The sequence below is a fragment of the Stegostoma tigrinum genome, chromosome 24, assembly GCF_030684315.1.
Source record: "Stegostoma tigrinum isolate sSteTig4 chromosome 24, sSteTig4.hap1, whole genome shotgun sequence".
Classification (NCBI taxonomy): Eukaryota; Metazoa; Chordata; class Chondrichthyes; order Orectolobiformes; family Stegostomatidae; genus Stegostoma; species Stegostoma tigrinum.
In genome coordinates this window covers 25,263,945-25,282,450 of record NC_081377.1, presented here as the reverse complement: position 1 = coordinate 25,282,450, position 18,506 = coordinate 25,263,945, and the positions used below count along the sequence as shown (strand labels likewise).

General features: G+C 39.8%; 1 protein-coding gene across 1 annotated transcript in view; it reads left to right on the top strand.

Annotated features, from left to right (window-relative positions):
- The first annotated feature begins 2,515 nt into the window (after positions 1-2,515).
- Positions 2,516-18,506, top strand: part of rhd (Rh blood group, D antigen) — a 42,640-nt gene continuing 26,649 nt past the window's right edge. The window contains exons 1-3 of the mRNA XM_048558056.1: positions 2,516-2,768; positions 7,356-7,542; positions 14,753-14,903. Coding sequence (XP_048414013.1) covers positions 2,627-2,768; positions 7,356-7,542; positions 14,753-14,903 — 480 coding nt within the window. The 5' untranslated portion in view covers positions 2,516-2,626. The remainder of the gene's footprint in view (positions 2,769-7,355; positions 7,543-14,752; positions 14,904-18,506) is intronic.

Genomic DNA, 18,506 nt, shown 5'->3' with positions numbered 1-18,506 from the left:
ATCCATGCCATCTTTGAAAGGCCACGGCACACCTGGAAAAAATGTTTGCAATCCAATGTTACCCCTCCCTAGCAATATGGTGGTGCAACCACCATAACCATGCTGCTCATGGCCCATATCTGGGCACAGCGGACACACCTTGGCATGTACAACTTTATTCTTTCATTTCTTTGTTGCTATTTAAGCACCACATCACAAACTTTACCAGTCTGTAGATCTATCCCAAATGAGCATCTTCTAAGTCAATGTTACCCTTTCCCCAATGCCTACTGTAGACCTAAAGCTGGTCATTGTTCAGTTGGGGAACATTACATACTGGCAAGCAACTGGACAATTCCAAGCATAAGCTTTTATCACAGAAGGCAAAAGAGATACAAATAAAAGAAACAGAGGTTGAAGCGCTCCTTGAAATGCAAACCTCCATGATCTGTGCATGGCAGAAAATCCTAGAATCAGTGATGAATGCTGTAAAAGGTGCTTGCACACTGATCTCTATGCATGGATCCTCTGAGTGGCTGCATGACCATGAGGGAATGTTGGTCCAGACTATATTGGAGGGCCCCCCTTGACTGGCCCAAGCTACAGAACTGTCAATTCAGCTCCCCTCTCACCTGCTCCACCACAACCCTGATCAAAGCATGATTGGCATTAAATCTGTGCACTGCATCAGTTAATGGCGAGCACAGCCACGGTAATGATGCCATAAGCCATGGACACAGCAGCTAGCCCTTGAACTCCAGTGCCTATCCCTGTAAAGTATTCAGTTCCCCAAAAGCATCAGATACATGTGAGTGCTCCAGAGAAATGTGTTGGTTACCAGGGTACTGAGCACAAACCTTGCAGAAGTAGAAATGGTGATCAAAGATGATATGACCATGTATTGAATGGAACCTTTTCCTGGTGATGAATGGGGTGGTGTTAAGGTATGCCCCTCTAAGTGCAACATGCATGCAGTTAATGGTCTGAAGAGCAGTCACATCAGTTTTCAAAAGTTAACTCTGTTTGCTTCTCCATAGATCCTGCCAGAGATATTACTGTTGAGTTCCTCAATCAGGTTCTGTGTTTGTTTTAGATTTCCAGCTTCCACAGTATTTTGCTTTTACATGGTCTCCCAGAGCTGGATGCTTCTGCAAGGTTTGTGCTCAGTACCCTGGTTCTCCAGGGTTGCTCCTGTGCTTGTCATCAGTGCGAATAACTCTTCAATGTGAGGGCAATCATGTCCAATGCTTGTTGGGCTCTGAGGTTCACATGAAGATCATATTGAGAGGTGATCTTATTGAAGTTTTCAAAATTGTAAATAAGTTTGACAGTGCACAGGATATTATGATTCCACTATTTCTTTTGCCAGTAACTCAGGGTCATAACTTCAAGATTTTCAGAAGAACTCGGTGTGAGATGAGGAGAAACCTCTTTACTCAGAGAGTTGTTAGGATTTGGCATTCACTGCCTGAGAGCATGGTGCAGATGGGTTCTGTAGGAGGTTTCATAGGACATAGAACATTACAGCACAGGACAGGCCCTTTGGCCCTCGATGTTGTGCCGACCTGTCATACCAATTTGAAGCCCATCTAACCTACACTGTTCCATGTACGTCCATATGCTTATCCAATGACGACTTAAATGTACCTAAAGTTGGCGAATCTACTACCATTGCAGGCAAAGCATTCCATTCCCTTACTACTCTCTGAGTAAAGAAACCACCTCTGACATCTGCCCTATACCTTTCACCCCTCAATTTAAAGCTATGCCCCCTCGTGCTCACCTTCACCATCCTAGGAAAGAGAGCTGGACATACTTTTGAAAGTGATGAATTTAGAGGGCTACTTAATGAGATGGAGAAAGGGGTCACGTATGGCTCTTTTGGGAGCCAGTGCATACATGGTAGACTGCATATCTTCCTTCTGTACTGTAAAATTTTATGATTCTATCAATTGAAGGATCTGCAAGAAGGCAGCACCTCAATCTGTTCCTGGTGAGTGATCAGGAATCTATATAATTGCCCATATAATTTCTTCATTGGCTAATGAAAATAAAGAAGTGGCCTATGTACAAACTGGGGAGCAACATTTTATACTCACAACTACTTCTTTTTGTTCTGAGCAACATGGGCTAATTCCTTTGTTACTTCAGACAGTTTTGATGCATGCATCCCAATCTTTACCTCAAATTTACACTTGTTTTTGACTGCATAGTTTACAATAATTCTACCAATGCACCTTCGGGTATAGAGAACTTTTTTGTTACTGAGTTTCACTTAAATGGACACTATCAAAGCCAATAACATGTAACAACAAATGGAATTGCAGATTAAGATCCTAAATACAAACTTGTATTGCGAGATATTAAAGGAGGTGATAAATGTTAAGTACAATTTGATTAAGGGCTTAAAGGAGATGGCAAACATCTTTTGCCCGCTAGTTAATTTGTTCAATGTTTTTTCATAACTTTGCATCAGATTAAGTCACAGCCCCTTGACGATATAGGTGTGTCCATGAATTTATCTAAAAGCAGCTTTCGCTTGTGACCAAGTAATAATAAATTGGAAAATACGAGGACATTACTCTTATTCATTTTATTGACATTTAATTGATAGGAAAAAGTTGCTAAAATTTTTAGAAAAACCATAATGCCTCAGAAATTGAGTCCAAGAATCAGGATTAGCTTTCCTTTGCTGGCTCTGACTTTACAGTGCATAATCATAGTATTATTTGTATTATTTATGGATTACCATGAATACAGCCCAAAGAAATACATTGCCACATATGCAGGTAAGTGTGCTTTAAATTATTTTCCTTGCAGTTAAAATGTTAAATGCATTTTTTTAAAAAATGATTAGTGCTGTGAATTCCTGTCCAATAGAACATGGTTATGAATAACAAGACTTCATTCACGTTGGAACTTTTATAGCTGTCACACGTTGAAAATCTATGACCACGCTATCTAGGTTAGCTTTCGATTTTAATGTCAGAAGGAAGAGCTCTAACATTCTACAGCACTTAGACTTCCACAATCACTACCAGGCTTTCACTACATTTAATTGAGCCTCCTTTAAGTGAAACTCAGTAACAAAAAAGTTCTCTATACCCGAAGGTGCATTGGTAGAATTATTGTAAACTATGCAGTCAAAAACAAGTGTAAATTTGAGGTAAAGATTGGGATGCATGCATCAAAACTGTCTGAAGTAACAAAGGAATTAGCCCATGTTGCTCAGAACAAAAAGAAGTAGTTGTGAGTATAAAATGTTGCTCCCCAGTTTGTACATAGGCCACTTCTTTATTTTCATTAGCCAATGAAGAAAAATTATAGTTTTGGAATAAAGGCAAAAGCATGAGAACTCAAAGATCAAGATGAACATTTCCTGAATTTTAAAGTTGTTGTAAAGAAACAACAGACTTTGTCTCTGACAACAAGACTGCATTCAACTGTATGTGGTTTCAAGGAGACTTAGCAAAATTTAAATTATTGGACTTCAGGCTAAACTCTCCACTGCTTGGGGTCATATCTGGCACATAGGAAGATGGTTGTAGTTGTTGGAGATCAGACACCTCAGCTCCAGGACATCCCTGCAGGAGTTCCTCAGTGTAGTGTTCCAGACTCAATCATCTTCAGCTGCTTCATCAATGACCTTCCTCCATCATACAGTCAAAATTGGGGATGTTCATCAATGATTGCACAATGTTCAGCACCATTCATAACTCTTCAGATACTGAAGCAGTTCATATTTAAATGTGACAAGTTCTGGATAATATTCAGGCTTGAGCTGACAAGTGACAAGTATCTTTCATGCCACATAAATGCCAGGCTACGACCATCTCTAATAAAAGATAATCTAACCACCACCCCTTGACATTAAATGGTGTTACTATCAATGAATTTCCCGTTATCAACATAGTTAGGGTTACTATTGCCCCTACGCAGAGAGTTGTGAGAGCATGGAATGCGTTGCCAGCAGCAGTTGTGGAAGCAAGGTCATTGGGGTCATTTAAGAGACTGCTGGACATGCATATGGTCACAGAAATTTGAGGGTGCATACATGAGGATCAATGGTCAGCACAACATCGTGGGCTGAAGGGCCTGTTCTGTGCTGTACTGTTCTATGTTCTATGTTCTATGTTCTAAACTCAACTAGCCTTGCCACAAAAACACAGTGGCTACAAGAGCAGGTCAGAGGTTAGGAATACTACAATGAGTGACTCACATCATGTCATGCCAAAGACTGTCCACAAGGCACAAGTCAGGAATGTGATGGAATGCTCCCTACTTGCCTGGATGAATGCAGCACCATCAACACTCAAGAAGCTTGACACCATCCAGGATAACACAGCCTGCTTGATTGACACCACATCCACAAGCATCCACTCCCTCCACGACCAATGCCCAGTTGCAGCAGTGTGTAACAACTACAAGATGCATTACAGAACTCACTAAAGATCATTAGATAGCACCTTAAACACACACCACTTCAATCTAGAAGGACAAGGGCAGCAGATATATGGGAATACCAACACCTCCAAGTTCCCTTCCAACCCACTCACCATCCTGACTTAGAAATATATCACTGTTCCTTCACTGTTGCTTGGTCAAAATCCTGGAATTCCCTCCTTAAGGGCATTGTGTGCCAATCTACAGCACGTGGATACAGCAGTTCAAGAAGGCAGCTCACCCCCACCTTCTTAAGGGCAACTGGAGATAGGCAATAAATGCTGGCCTGTCAGTGATGTCCATATCCCACAATTGAACATAAAAGAAAGTATCACTCATTGGAGTAATTCAAATGCTGATGCCTGATGCTTACGTTTATGTAACGGCAGTGAAATGTAACTTTTAGCTTTTCTTATTTCCACCTATTTTCACTTTTTTTTCACTTTTCTGTTAAAGTTCCCTTATCTTTCCTGTATGTCTCTTTCACTTCATGCCTTCTTTGACTGACATTTGTTAAGTAGGAATATGTATGACTCACTCTCCAATTTTTTGCTACTTGCCAAGGGGAATAACCCAACATCAATCTTCCCCTAATGCACAGCTGAAATCATGAATTTTTTATGTTCATAGTCTGAATTATAAGTGAAAACTTTGCTTATTGTTGGTAGTTGGCAGAGCTCACTGGAACAAAACTTCTTGTCGCACCACCATGTTTTTTATAAGCCAAACATTAAAAAGTAGTTCCATATCCTATTTGAGCACTATTTCTTAATTCATAACATTATTACAGAAGGGAAATTGCACTCGGACAGAAATATCTTATGGATTAAAGCAATATGCCTCTAGAGCCCTTGGGCAGTTTCCTTACATTAATTATTTAATTATCTTTCACATAGTCAGAGAAAACTACAGAGTGTTTATAATTAATTAGATTGAATATTATCTCCAGTGACTGAAATTATTTATAACCTAGAAGACAAATGTTAATTGTTGTAAATTAAAATACAGGAGCCAACCCTATATAGTTTAAATGACTTGTAAATTACTAGTATTTTCATACAATTTAAGATAAAATACATAGTTTACGGAATGTTCTATAAAGCAACATATGAATAACAATCCAGATCTCTATGGGATATGGATTTTCTCCCAATTATTTTTGAAAGACAATTAGAACAAAATCATAGGAATTCAAAGAGGTTTTAAAATGCTTATGCATTATAAAAATAATTAAATCATCTCCAAACCAAAATGTAATGTCGTCAGGTTGGTAAGCTAGCTTGGCTGTGCATCTCATGATTTTAAAATAATATTGCATCCTGTTTTAAGCAATATCCATGTTTATCTAATGTTACTAGTGGCTGAAAACAGCAAAAGTAAGGCAATAGAAATGAAAATATCTGAAATCTAGGATACAAATGGAGATGCTTGAACATAGTGTTTTGACTTCTGACTCAACATGTTTGGGCGAGAGTATAAAGATCAGCAGTGCACAGCAACACCTTCCAAGATGTGATAAAAGCAAGCCATTAGGCCTAGTGTCAAAATAATTGGGTGTGAAATTCTGGAAGTTCTGATAAGAGAAATCCACAACTGCTTCTTTTTTAAAGTCATTTTGGTACTTTAATTAGTTATATTTTAGTATTTTAACAAGAAGTATTAGAAATGGAAATTGAAATGGCACAGGAAGAATTAGAAATCATGAAATAGTTTTCAGCTATGCAGTTGATATTTACATCATTGTGCATTAATATTGTGAAAGATTCACAGTTACATGTCATCAAGTCAAGTTTGGAAGCATTTCTGAGCAGTTCATAGTCAGGCAAACAGGATAGCCAATTTACTGAAGCAAAATCCAACAATGTGTTTAATGAGTATGATGTTTGGTGGTATTGATTGAGTAGGAAAGTGTTAGCCAGGGCTTTGAGAGAACTGTCTTCTCTACTTTAAATATTGACATTGAGATCTTCAACGTCCACCTGATCCACTGGTTTTTGGAGGATTAAGAACACAAATTATTTGCCATTGCAACAATTAATATTGGTACTTAGAGCATGTTCAATTCACAATGAAATCCAGATTCAGCATTATTGCTACGGACGTTAGGCAGATTCCTCTCTCCTGGAGGTGCTGAGCTTGGAGGCAGGAGCTCAGCACAAACAGAAACCTCATCACCATCTTATCTCCAATGGTATTAAGTTTGCTGTGGGAAGGTGCATTGTCAACTTCCAAGCTCACCTTCAGTAGAGACTCTCAAGGGACCAATTTAGGGCCTCTGCTGAATGTTGGGATTCACCAAGATGTAGTCAGTCTTGTCTGGCATGTAGTGTGCATGAGGCAGTGTGAAACTGTGAGAATAGCTTGTCAGCTGTTGAGGGAATTTCTCAATCAAAAGCAACCAGCACCCAAATGAAGGTTTGGACAAAGGCCACTCCTTTGCCCTTTTATGACCCACTTGCAAAAGTCACTTTTCTTACTCATTAATCCTCTTTGATTCTGGGTGGCCTACCAACAGCAAGAGCTGCAACCCTTTTATAAACTGACAGCCTTTGCCAGGCACGATTACTGATCCTAGAGTCTTAAATCCAGGCAAAGGCTGGCCAGTGGCCTCATCAATGCATTATTGGTGTTAGATATGGTGGGTCTTCCCTGGAAGAGGTAATGTGGGTCATTTGTTGTGTCCCTAACTGGATGGCAAGACTTCCAGTCCATCAAGATTCAGTTATGGTGAAACTTCAGAATTGTAACACACACACACACACACACACACACACACACACACACACACACACATACATACACAGACACACACACACACACACACACACACACACACACACAGATGGAGGGAAAGAACCTGCACTCATACAAGACAATGATGATCTTGGAAAGTCTCAAAATGCTGCATTTTCCTCTTTTTTGTTATACAACAGTATTTCAAGATGTCAATACAATGATCTTTCTTGGCTTTGGCTTCATGGCTACGTTCCTCAAGAGGTACGGGCGGAGTGGCATTGCGTTTAACATGCTTCTTGCAGCCTTTGCACTTCAGTGGGCCACAATCCTAGAAGGTTTGTTCTTTGAATTTGAGAACTCAAAGATACGAATAAACATGACCAGGTAAAAGTTTCTTTGTACCTTATTATTAAAACAGACCTTAAACTAATCCATTGTTCAGAATGTGAACATTTTCAGTAAATCTATATTTTGTGTTTTCTTGTTTAATTTCACCTACTGCCTAAAGTAAATTGAATTGGATTAGTGAATAATTCTTTCTGTAATGGGATTATATGAGAATACAGCCATTTTGGAGAGTTCTTGTACAGCAGGCTTGAGCTTCCTTTTGTCAGGCCTTTGTTTTCCTTAGAGATCACCTATATTTATGCTCAACAGGACCGACTAGATTGACGCCTCCTGTTGGACCGGAAATGTTTACTTGTAAAAATAGAAAGCACTTGGCAGTTCGGGCAGCATCTGTGGAGCAAAAATCAAAATTTAACTATTGTCACTCTGAAGTGGAGTCATATCAGATTTGAAACATTAACGTTGTTATATGCTGCCAGACCTGCAGCATTTCTTCAGCACTTTGTTTTTATTTCAGATTTCCAGTATTGTATTTTAGTTTTAATTTTCACTTGATGCTTGATAGATGGAAGTTTCAATGAGATTATTTATGATTGCAGATTTTGAATAGTCATACGTTGGATCAACAGAGGCTAACAAGTCATAAGATTCCTATTATAATGTCTTCGGTAATTCCTCTTCCTACAGATTTCTTTAGAGTAATTCCCAGCATACTGCGGAAAAGTTGCCAAACCATTGTGAATTGTGTTCAGTTTGAAGAAGCAGGATAAATATATTATTGTCACTTTTTAACATGTTTATAATTTTTAAAAAAGTGTGCTTACAAGTCGATAGCTTGTTTATTAGCAACAATGGTACCTGTGCTTACCATTATTCCAGCATAATGCAGGCAGCAATTTGTGACAACTGTATGTGCTCAGCTAAACACTGAAACCTGGTATTTAATATGATTAAGCAGAATATCAGAAATATGCTGCATCTCTCGACGATCTAAGTTTTCAGTATTTTACCAATAGAATCTCTACACTAGTGATGGGAATTGAGACAAATTGTCCATGGTTTATAAAGTCTGTTGGACAGCCTCTCTGGTCTTGAAATGTTTATGGGCTGAATTTTCCCAGTCCCTGAATGATGTGAGCAAAGGTGAATCAGTTGGGAAAAATGAAATTCTCAACGTAGAAAAACAAAGTCTGATTTTTCCACCCAATGTTTGAATTGTGAGTCAAGAATCTTGTTTGTAAGTGACAAAGACTCATTCACATGTATTAACATCTAATTGTCACCTACGTATGTGGTTTGCTCCACTAGGCAGAGAGGAAGTAATTGCCAACAATTCCTGACATGAAAGTCAGAATTGGTACTTGGCAGCTCCAGCTCATTGCATGCTCGTCTGGGCCTCCACCTTGTCCAGCATTGCCCAGCATGTCAGACCATGTTTCTTGGGTAGCAATTGTCTGTACCATCTGTTCAGGGTGGTAGACACCAGACACACAAGAACCTCACTACATCAGCATGGCACACCTCTGACTCAGAATACAGTTATCCACTTCAATGTTGCATTTTGAAGTGCACCAGCACTTACATTGTGATGTTGCTATCAGGCTGATCTGCATCCAGGCACAGCAATGTGTCTCATGGATTACAGAAGCTGGCATCTCAGACTTTTTGCTTGCTCTCTTAGTGCTCTTTCACTCTATCTCAGATGCTTTCAGCATTCCTGGTTTGTATTTCTGCACAATGTTGTGTCATACTTCATCTTGCTTTTCCTCTTAATAAAGACACAAGTCAGGCAGCTTGATAACCTCGTCGACTGTGATCCATCTAAGGAGCAGACATGTTGCTTTATGATAATGATACATCAATGTTACACCTGCAACATATGTCAGCAGCTATATGGTAAACACACTGAATATGCTCAACCTAACAGTGGTGTCTCAAAGTCTAAAAAGGGGAGTCCTCAGCCAGGTCAAGGAGGTCTGTGATCAGTCAATAAGTACCAGCAAAGGAAATCAAGGACATTTTTTGTCATCAGTTCAGTGACTTGGTATGGTCAGTGGGTGGTTGGATCTCGTACAGTTTGAAATTCCAGATCATTACGGTTCGGGGAGCAGCTCACAGTCAGGCCTGAGCCATGGCCAGATGTTATGCTACTCTGGACAATAGGGAAAGAGTAACTCTCTTTTTGACAGATTCCTAACAGGGTATAGCACTAAGGATGTGTACCCTGTATAACTTGATTCTTGTAGCTGCTGTTACAATGACAGTCGATCAGGCAGATATGATGTAGAGTTGCAACACGTCCAAGAACATGAGTTTCTATTTCCAATGAGGCCCCAATCATGCCACCTTTATGCCCACAGAAACTTTTGCTTTTCTTTTCCCTCCCATTACATTTACTGTGAAGGACTATTTTCAAAACCTGGCAGTGATTTACCTGGTGCACATCTGGGCTTTAAATATGGTGTCAGTGGAAAAAACGCAGAAGGTTCCTGGAGGTGTTGACGAGTTCTGCCACTGGCGGGTGTAAGATGGCATAGGAATGGAACTATCTTAGTGGTCTGCATAAAATTGTCAGGGAAAACTTGCTAGAGTTCATGGAGAGTAACATATGAAATTCCCTGAAATTATATTAAAATTCAGCTCAGTGTTACCATCTTGGAGTTTCGTTTCCTCAGGCAAAAATTAATACCAGAGATGTTTGGAAAAATCTGTAACTGTTGTTAAAAAATTCCCATTTTTCTCCTAATCTCAGTACATATCGCAATCTTTACTTCCTAGCTTGTGAAAGGACTTAAACTTAATTTATATTTCCTGTTTTGTAGTCTTTATGTCTTTGGAGGATTTTTCTACATTACTGTTTGACAAGCTTCTCTGCTGTGCGCCTTACTCACTAACATCTTTGGAGGTTACATTATATTGGATCAAGCATTTAAAAACTCCAATTCCCTGAGGATAAACCTGCAGAAACACTTTGGCAACATACAGTGAATGGTGAGAGTAGCTCCTTCACTCTCTGTAGGAATTTCCAAACAACACAACCTATAAATTCAACAAATGCATTTGTAAATAAAGTTCCAAAACTACCAGCCACTACATTTATTTTGCCTCAGTTAAGATGCTTTGGTTTTAAATTTTAGCCAATTTCAAAGAGCATTACAGCAGACAATCATTTAATTTACTGATGGCGCATTCACATTACATGCATTAATATTACATTCCTAATAATTGATTCATATAACTTCCCAAGTTCACTTCCTTTAGATTATTAAACAAGACTGAGAATCAGGGAATGATTTAAGCGTACAACTGCATCGTGAAGCTCACAAAACTTAACTTGACTCATTCCCGAAACGTCAGCTTTCCTGCTCCTCTGATGCTGCTTGGCCTGCTGTGTTCATCCAGCTCACACCTTATTATATTTATTCATTAGCCTTGGCTTTGTCATTTCTTCTCTGGTCTGTGAAGACCTTCAACATTGGACAAGCACCTGTCCCAAACCTTCTTCATATACAATGCATTTGATAAAAGCTGATGCCGCTTATCATTATGTTATAGTAGCAAAGAGTCATACTGATTGACTATATAATGACTTATATAACTTAGCATTGTATTGTACTAACATACTGTACTGCACAGTTGTGCAATGTGGTTTTGCCCTCTGTTGTGGTCATAAGTGCTTTACCTAGAAGAATAGAGTAAAGATGTTGACCATAAGCAAGGAAAGAAAAACAGAGATGAATCTACTCACATTGCTCATGTATATTTCATCATGGACAGTTCATTGTCACGTGGGCAAATACGATGTGTAGCAGCACATCATTTACTAAATTTTGGTAAGGAAGTAATGCTTAAGCAAAGAAGAACAAAAGATGAAAATAATTTTTCTTTATGGATGTAAAAACAAAAAGAAATTGTGATAAGAAGTTGCTATTGAGAAATCTGCATGTACAAAGCTATGACATGGAATATTTCTTGAAAATTATGTGAAAATGTGAGCATTTCCATGTTAATGTCAGAAATTCTGGGAAGTTGCAGCATCCCTTGGAGTTCATTGCTATCTGTACTCCTGCTAATTCTAGACCCACACTCCTCAGATACTGATGCTATCCATGTTCAAATGGAGCAAGACCTGGATGTTGTCCAGATTTAGGCTGACAAGTAGTAAGTAACATTTATGCCACACAAGTGCCAGCTGAGTATTATCTCCAGCAAAAGAGAATCTAACCATTGGTCCTTGGCATTCAATGACATTCCCATCATTGAATCCCCTACTATCAATATCCTGGGGGTTACCAAGAAGCACAAATTGAACTGGATCTGCCATTTAAATACTGCGGCTACAAAAGAAGGTCAGGGGTTAAGAATTCTGCAGTGAATAATTTACCTCTTGACTCCCCAAATCCTATCCACTGTCTGCAAGTCATAAGTGAGGAGTGCGATGGAATATTCTTCACTTGTCTGGATAAGTGCATCTCCAGAAACAGTTAAGAAACTTGTCACCATCCAGAATAAAGCATCTAGAAACAGTCACTCTCTCCAACACCAATGCTCAGTGGTAACAGTGTATAGCATCTACAAGATGCAGTACAGAAATTCATCAAAGCTCCTTAGACAGTACCTCCTAAGCCCATGAACACGACCACAGAAGAACAAGAGTAGCAGACACATGGGAACACCAAACTTTGCAACTTTCCAAGCCACTCACTATCCTGAATTGGAAGAATATTGGTTGTCTTTTAGTGTCGCTGCATCAAAATCCTGGAATTCCACTCCCCCAGTGGCATTGTAGGTCAACTCACAGCAGGAGGTCTGCTGTGGTTCAAGGAGGCAGCTCACCACCATCTTCTCAAGGGCAGCTAGGGATGGACAGCTATTGTTACCTACATCCCACGAATGAATAAAATAATTTTTAAAATGTGAATCTGTAACATTGATCTCTACCAGAAATATTTGAAAAATCTGTCCAATACAAAAGAATACTTCATAGTTGGAAAAGTCTCAAACTTGCTTTGAAGCTATCTGAGTAGGAATACTTTTAATTGGTAGAGTTTTAAACAAAAAGGCAATATTTAATCAGGGCTGGAAAGCCTTGCAGAGAATTTAAAAGTTAAGTTGTACAGAATCCAAAAGATGCACTCAGTAAAGCTGATTATACTTGCCAGAGAGGTAATAGCTTTGAGGTGCTGTGCCCATGCAGTTCTTGCCTGATCATTGCAAGAGGGGCAGCAGAATGCTACCGGGTAAAGTGAAGGGGTACAGTTTAATTTCCACTTTTTAAAATAATTTGGCATAAATCAGAGAGAACTATGAGTAATGATAGATCTTGGTTTTAGACTATCCAATGGGTTGTGCACTGAAGACTCATTCTTATCCATATTCCTAAATCTGTGAAGTTGCATATTGAATATCCTGACTTTCTTTTCTCCTGATTTTCTCTTTAGTTTCAAATCAATTTGCTTCTGAAAACTGTTCTGTGAAGAAGTAAATTCATCACATTGTTCATCAAAAAGCAGGATTGCTCAGAAGTGTAAACAATCTCAGTTGGTTGTGGATATAGTTAGTTTAAGACAGAATTAGCAATCTAAAAACATTGGAAATGCAGCAAAACACTAGAGTGGAATTTTACCGCTGCCAGATTTAGATTTAGCTTTAGCTTTAGGTTTAGGTTTTATTGTCATGTGTACTCAATTGCGGGGTACAAAGTAAAGTGAAAAGTGTACAATGCTGCCACACACGTCATTGTGGTATAAATTACCTAGCTACAAATTTTAGTTACAGAAATAGAAAAATAAATAAGCTAGAACGCTGAGCACTACATTTTTCTCAGAAAAAGGGTGGAAAAATAAAGAAATAAAGTTAAAAAGTCAAACATTACAGTCGTTACTTAAGCTGTAGGTCTACAGACACTCCACGCTGGGCTTTCCCCAAGAAACCTACTCTCCCCTGCTCCAGACATGTTTTCACCCGTGGTGGGCCAAGACCCACCAGTACTCACCATCAGCCCCTGCTGCTGACCTCCATCAGGCACGCCAGACCTTGCCACCGCTCACAGGACTTTGACCACAACTGCTGCCTTGCTGCTGCTGTGATCCTTCATAACTGACTTCTGCTGCTGCTGCCACCTTACGTTGCTGACCACTGCCATTCTTTGCCACCGGCCGCTGCTGCCATTTGGGCCTCCTCTGAGCCCCAGCTACTGCTACCCTTTAGCTGCAAAGCCCTGGTCCAGCACTTCTGTGGACATCAATGAAGCTGTGCTGCCGCTGACCACAACCAGCTGCCTCAAAGCCAATCATCAAAGACCCCCAGCCGCTGCTGCCGCGTTTATGTCTGAGCTCCAAATGACCAGAGAACCAAAAGAAAGAGAGAGAAATGTGGGAATAAAGGGCAGACAAAGAAAGAAGATAAAGAAAAGTGATCAGATTGGATGAGCTCTGGTGAGGAGCCCTACTCTGCCAGAATCTTGGATTTTGCAAATTAGCAGTAGTTGTTTGGAAGTACAGGGCTTGAGTATTGCAGAAGATAATACACAGTTTGTCCATACTTCTCATCTTACATTCTAGCAGGATATTTCACAAGAATACCACGAGGGGAGGCATGACAGGAGACTCTCCACTCTGATTGATTCATTCCAGACATTAAGAACATGTACTTGCACTGTGCCTGTTTCAACTCAACCAATTTGGTGACATTCATTTGCTGGTTCATTTTTCAGGGCAATGCACTGACCAATTAGAGTCAGAATTAATCTGCTGTCTTAAAATTTAAACCAGTCCTGGTAGTGAACTGTTAAATCAGCATTAAGGGGTACATTCTTCATGTCAACACTCTTACCACTCATGCAATATAAAGATTGGGTTTACCCTTGAATTGGTATTTTTGAGAAATGTCCAGATGAGTGTAAGATGAAAAATCTAACAAAATGAGTCTTTTTTTCAGAAATTTTTTATCTGGAAGTGTTAAGGAAGTCACACACCGCTTTGCTTTAGCACACTCAGTATAATATGAGGATCTGATTCATTTGCCAGTGTTTGCACTGATACACTGAATGTTACTACTTTAAATGAAGCAGATGGTTAAAGCTGCAATATTATATCACTCCCTACATAAATACAACTTTTAGTTTCTACAGATGTATCTGAAAGGATATTGTTACAATCCACGTTGTCTTGGTATGCATCTATTTTTATTTGGTTCATTTTCCTGATCACTTATTATGGCTAATTGAACTTATTGTTATTTCTAGTGTAATCCATGCAGACCTGAGTGCAGTATCTGCACTGGTCTCAATAGGAGCAATACTGGGAAATACCAGTCATATACAATTACTCCTGATGGCCATCCTGGAGGTGACATCCTTCACTGCTAATAAATGGCTTCTGAAGTTTTTGTTTCAGGTAAGTAAACAGTGAAGGAAAAAGCTGCATTTGGGAGTTTTTTTTAATGGAGATATTAATTGCATTTAATTGAAAAAAATTAGAAAGGCAAAAGAAGTCTGTTCTAAGTTCTCCCCATGTGGTATGTCAGTGCTTTCTTACATCTAATGTTGTCCTGATCCAATTTTTCTGTAGGTAATAGTAAGAAATATTGGTATTCATCAGTTTATGGATAATAACGTTACCTGCAGACTAGCATTCTTTCCAATTAACTTTCCTGGGTTTTAACCTCATTGCTTTGGATTAATTTTGAGGAATGATTTCGTGGGCGCCAATGGTCATTCGATATGTCACTGAAGTGACCCAACACCTAAGTTCAGAGACTAATTGTTGGCAGGTTGAAAGAATCATAGACATTTACAGAGCAAAAGGAGGCTACTACTTGGCCTATCATTTGTTGGCTAGTCAACAAAGATCTGACTGCACTAATCCCATTTTTCAGCCCTTATTCCATTACTCTGGAAGCACTGGCTCCACAAGTGAATATCTAGATACTGCATACCTATTAAGAGAGTTTCTAATTCAACCACCCTTCAAATAATGATTTCCAGACTCCCATCATCATCTGGGGAAAAAATGCTCTATTCAACTCTACTCTTTGCCATTCACTTCTTACCCTAAATCTACACCCCAAGAATGGAAAACTAACCCATCCACCAATAGTAAAATGCTTCCCTTTCCACCTGATCTACACTGCTCATAACTGTTTACTCCACTCTCAGGTCTCCATTCAACATTCATTGATCCAAGGAAAACAATCCCAGCAAATTCAATATTTCTCATTCCTAGACCGCCAGCCCATGCAACTTTCTGACAAATCTCATCTACACCAACGCAAGTGCAAACACATCCTTCCTATAATGTGGTGACCAGAATTACATGCAGTGTCCCAGTTGTGGCCTAACCAGTGCTTTATACAATTCCACCATAAAGCTCCTGCTCTTGTACTCTATGACTTGAACGCTTGCCTTCTTAACCAGCTTATCTGCCAGCCTTGTTATTTTCAGGAATCCATGGAAATGCACACTAAAATGACTCTAACCTTCAACTCGCTCCAGGGAACTTTCCTAACATTCATAATGTAGTCCCTTGCTTTGTTAGCCCTCTCCAAGTGTTTTATCTCACACTTTTCTGTGTTGAATTTCATTTGCCACTGATCTGCCAACCTGAGCAGTCAGTTGCTATCCTTCTGCAGGTTATGCCTGTTCTTACTATTTCCAACCTGACCAATTTGTGTGTCATCTGTGAACTTTTGACCGTACCCTTGATATTGAAGTCCAAAGCATTAATGTGCATCAAAGATAGCAAGGACCATCAGCAAGCCTTGCAGAACCCTACTTAAAACAGCACCATTCACAGAAACATCGATCAATCACTATCATCCATTTTCTTCCTCTCAGAAAATTTTAGATCCAATGTGTCCCTTTACATTGGATCCCATGACCTCTTTCTATCTTGACTAGTCTGTCACAAGGGGCCTTAACAAAACCTTTGCTCAAGCCCATGTAGGCAATATCCAATGCATTAGTCCCATCAACACTCCCTGGTTACTTTCTCAAAAAAAATGATCAAACTTGTCAAACATGGTGTTCCCTCCACAATGCCATGCTGACTCTCCTTGATTAATCTGTAGCTATCTGAGTGCAGATCTATCCTGTTCCTCAGAATTCTTTCTAAGTAGCTCCCCACCACTGGGTTGGACTGATGTAATCTCCTCAATGCAATTTAAGAATTTCTCTGCCTATTAAAATTGTCTCAGTTAATATCCCTATCTTGGCTGCCTTATCATTCTTATACTTCCTTGAAATTTAATTACAGATTTGATCCTGTCTCTTTCTGACAGTTTGGAGACCTATACCAATCACCACCAATGTGTTTCCCTCTTTTGTGTTTTCTACTTCTACCTGTATGGTCCCATTTGATGATGCTTCCAAGATATTATCCTCCCTCTCTGGGATAGACTAGTTTTAGACTAGGGCTCTGGGATAATCGACTCCTTGAGCAATAACACAACATCCCGTACTCTTCTATCTCCCTTTTTGTCGTGTCTGAATATTCTATAATCTGAGCTGCCAATCAGTCCATCTTTCAGCCAAGCCTCAATCGTAACTATGATATCATCCTCCCACGTTCCTTTCTTTGCCAGCAGCTTGACTGTCTTATTCCTGGTGCCTTCTGCATTAAAACATATTCCATCTAGCCTTGCTAAATTCACTTCATTTTTATGTAACCGATATTTCTCTGCTGCACTCACTCGCCTTTTAACTTCTAATTCTATAACAGCTTCTCTCCCCTCTGAACTGTTTGTCAGGATCCCATTCCCCTGCCAATCCAGTTTACAATCTGCTTGAACAGCATTAGCTAATATCCCAGCGAGGATGTTGGCAGTACTCCTGTTCAGGTGTAACCTATCTGAGTTGTACAGTTTCCACTTCCCTCAGAAATGGTCTCAATGCTTGAAAATACTGAGTTCAATGTCATCCCTTCAGCCGTACATTTATCTGCTCTGCCCTTCCATTCTTACCCTAACTACTGTGTAGCTCCAGGGGTATCCAGAGGTTACTACCTTTCAAGTCCTTCTTTCCAATTTCTTTTTTACCTAATTCACTAAGGACTGATTGGAGGACATTATTTCATTTTCTTCTTATGTCATTGATTCCAATATGGATTACTACCTCTGGCTGTTCATCCACCCCACTAAGAGTGCCCTGTAGCTCTGGCACCTGGTAGCCAACATACCATCATAGAATCATAGAGTCCCTACAGTGCAGATTGTGGCCATTTGGCTCATCACGTCTGCACCAACCATCCAAAGAGCATTCCTCCCAGAACCCCCCCCACCAGCTCACACTCATAATCCCACATTTGCCATTGGACAATCCATTTAGCCCACACATCCCTGAACACTCTGGACAATTTAACATAGCCAATCCACCTTACCTCCAGGTACTATTCCTGCCTCACAGTGCCAGGCGCCCGAGTTTGATTCCAGCCTTGAATGACGGTCTGCATGGAGTTTGCATATCCTTCCCTTGTCTGTGTGGATTTCCACCGGGTGCTCTGGTTTCCTTCCACAGTGCGAAACACTGAGCCACCAGGACTATCCTGGAGTCCAGTCTAATGCCACAAGAGTGCCTGTTTACTGTCGCACCTCACTGGGAGAGTGCACTGAAAGTCATGCCCCAATATTCCTGGGGTTGTAACAAAATGCTAAAGCTTTTTAAAATAAATTGGGCATTCCCAAATTTACCTGTTTTTTAGATTCAGGTTGGCGTAAGGCATGGACTAGGTGTCTGTGCTTAATGGAAGTTACTATTTATTACAAAACAAAAAGATCTAATTACAGGTAAACAATTATGAGCTATCAATATATTACTCACTAGTCAAAACTCTAACCCACTCATAAAACTTCCTCTACAAACACATACAAAAATGTTGATGATGTGAGTGGAGGGAAAACAGAGAAAGCAGTACAGTGTCTCCTGTCCATTAGGTTTTCTGAGATGTTCTTGTTACTGATCAGAACACTGCTCCTCACATCTCCTATGTTTCATTCTGGGAGTG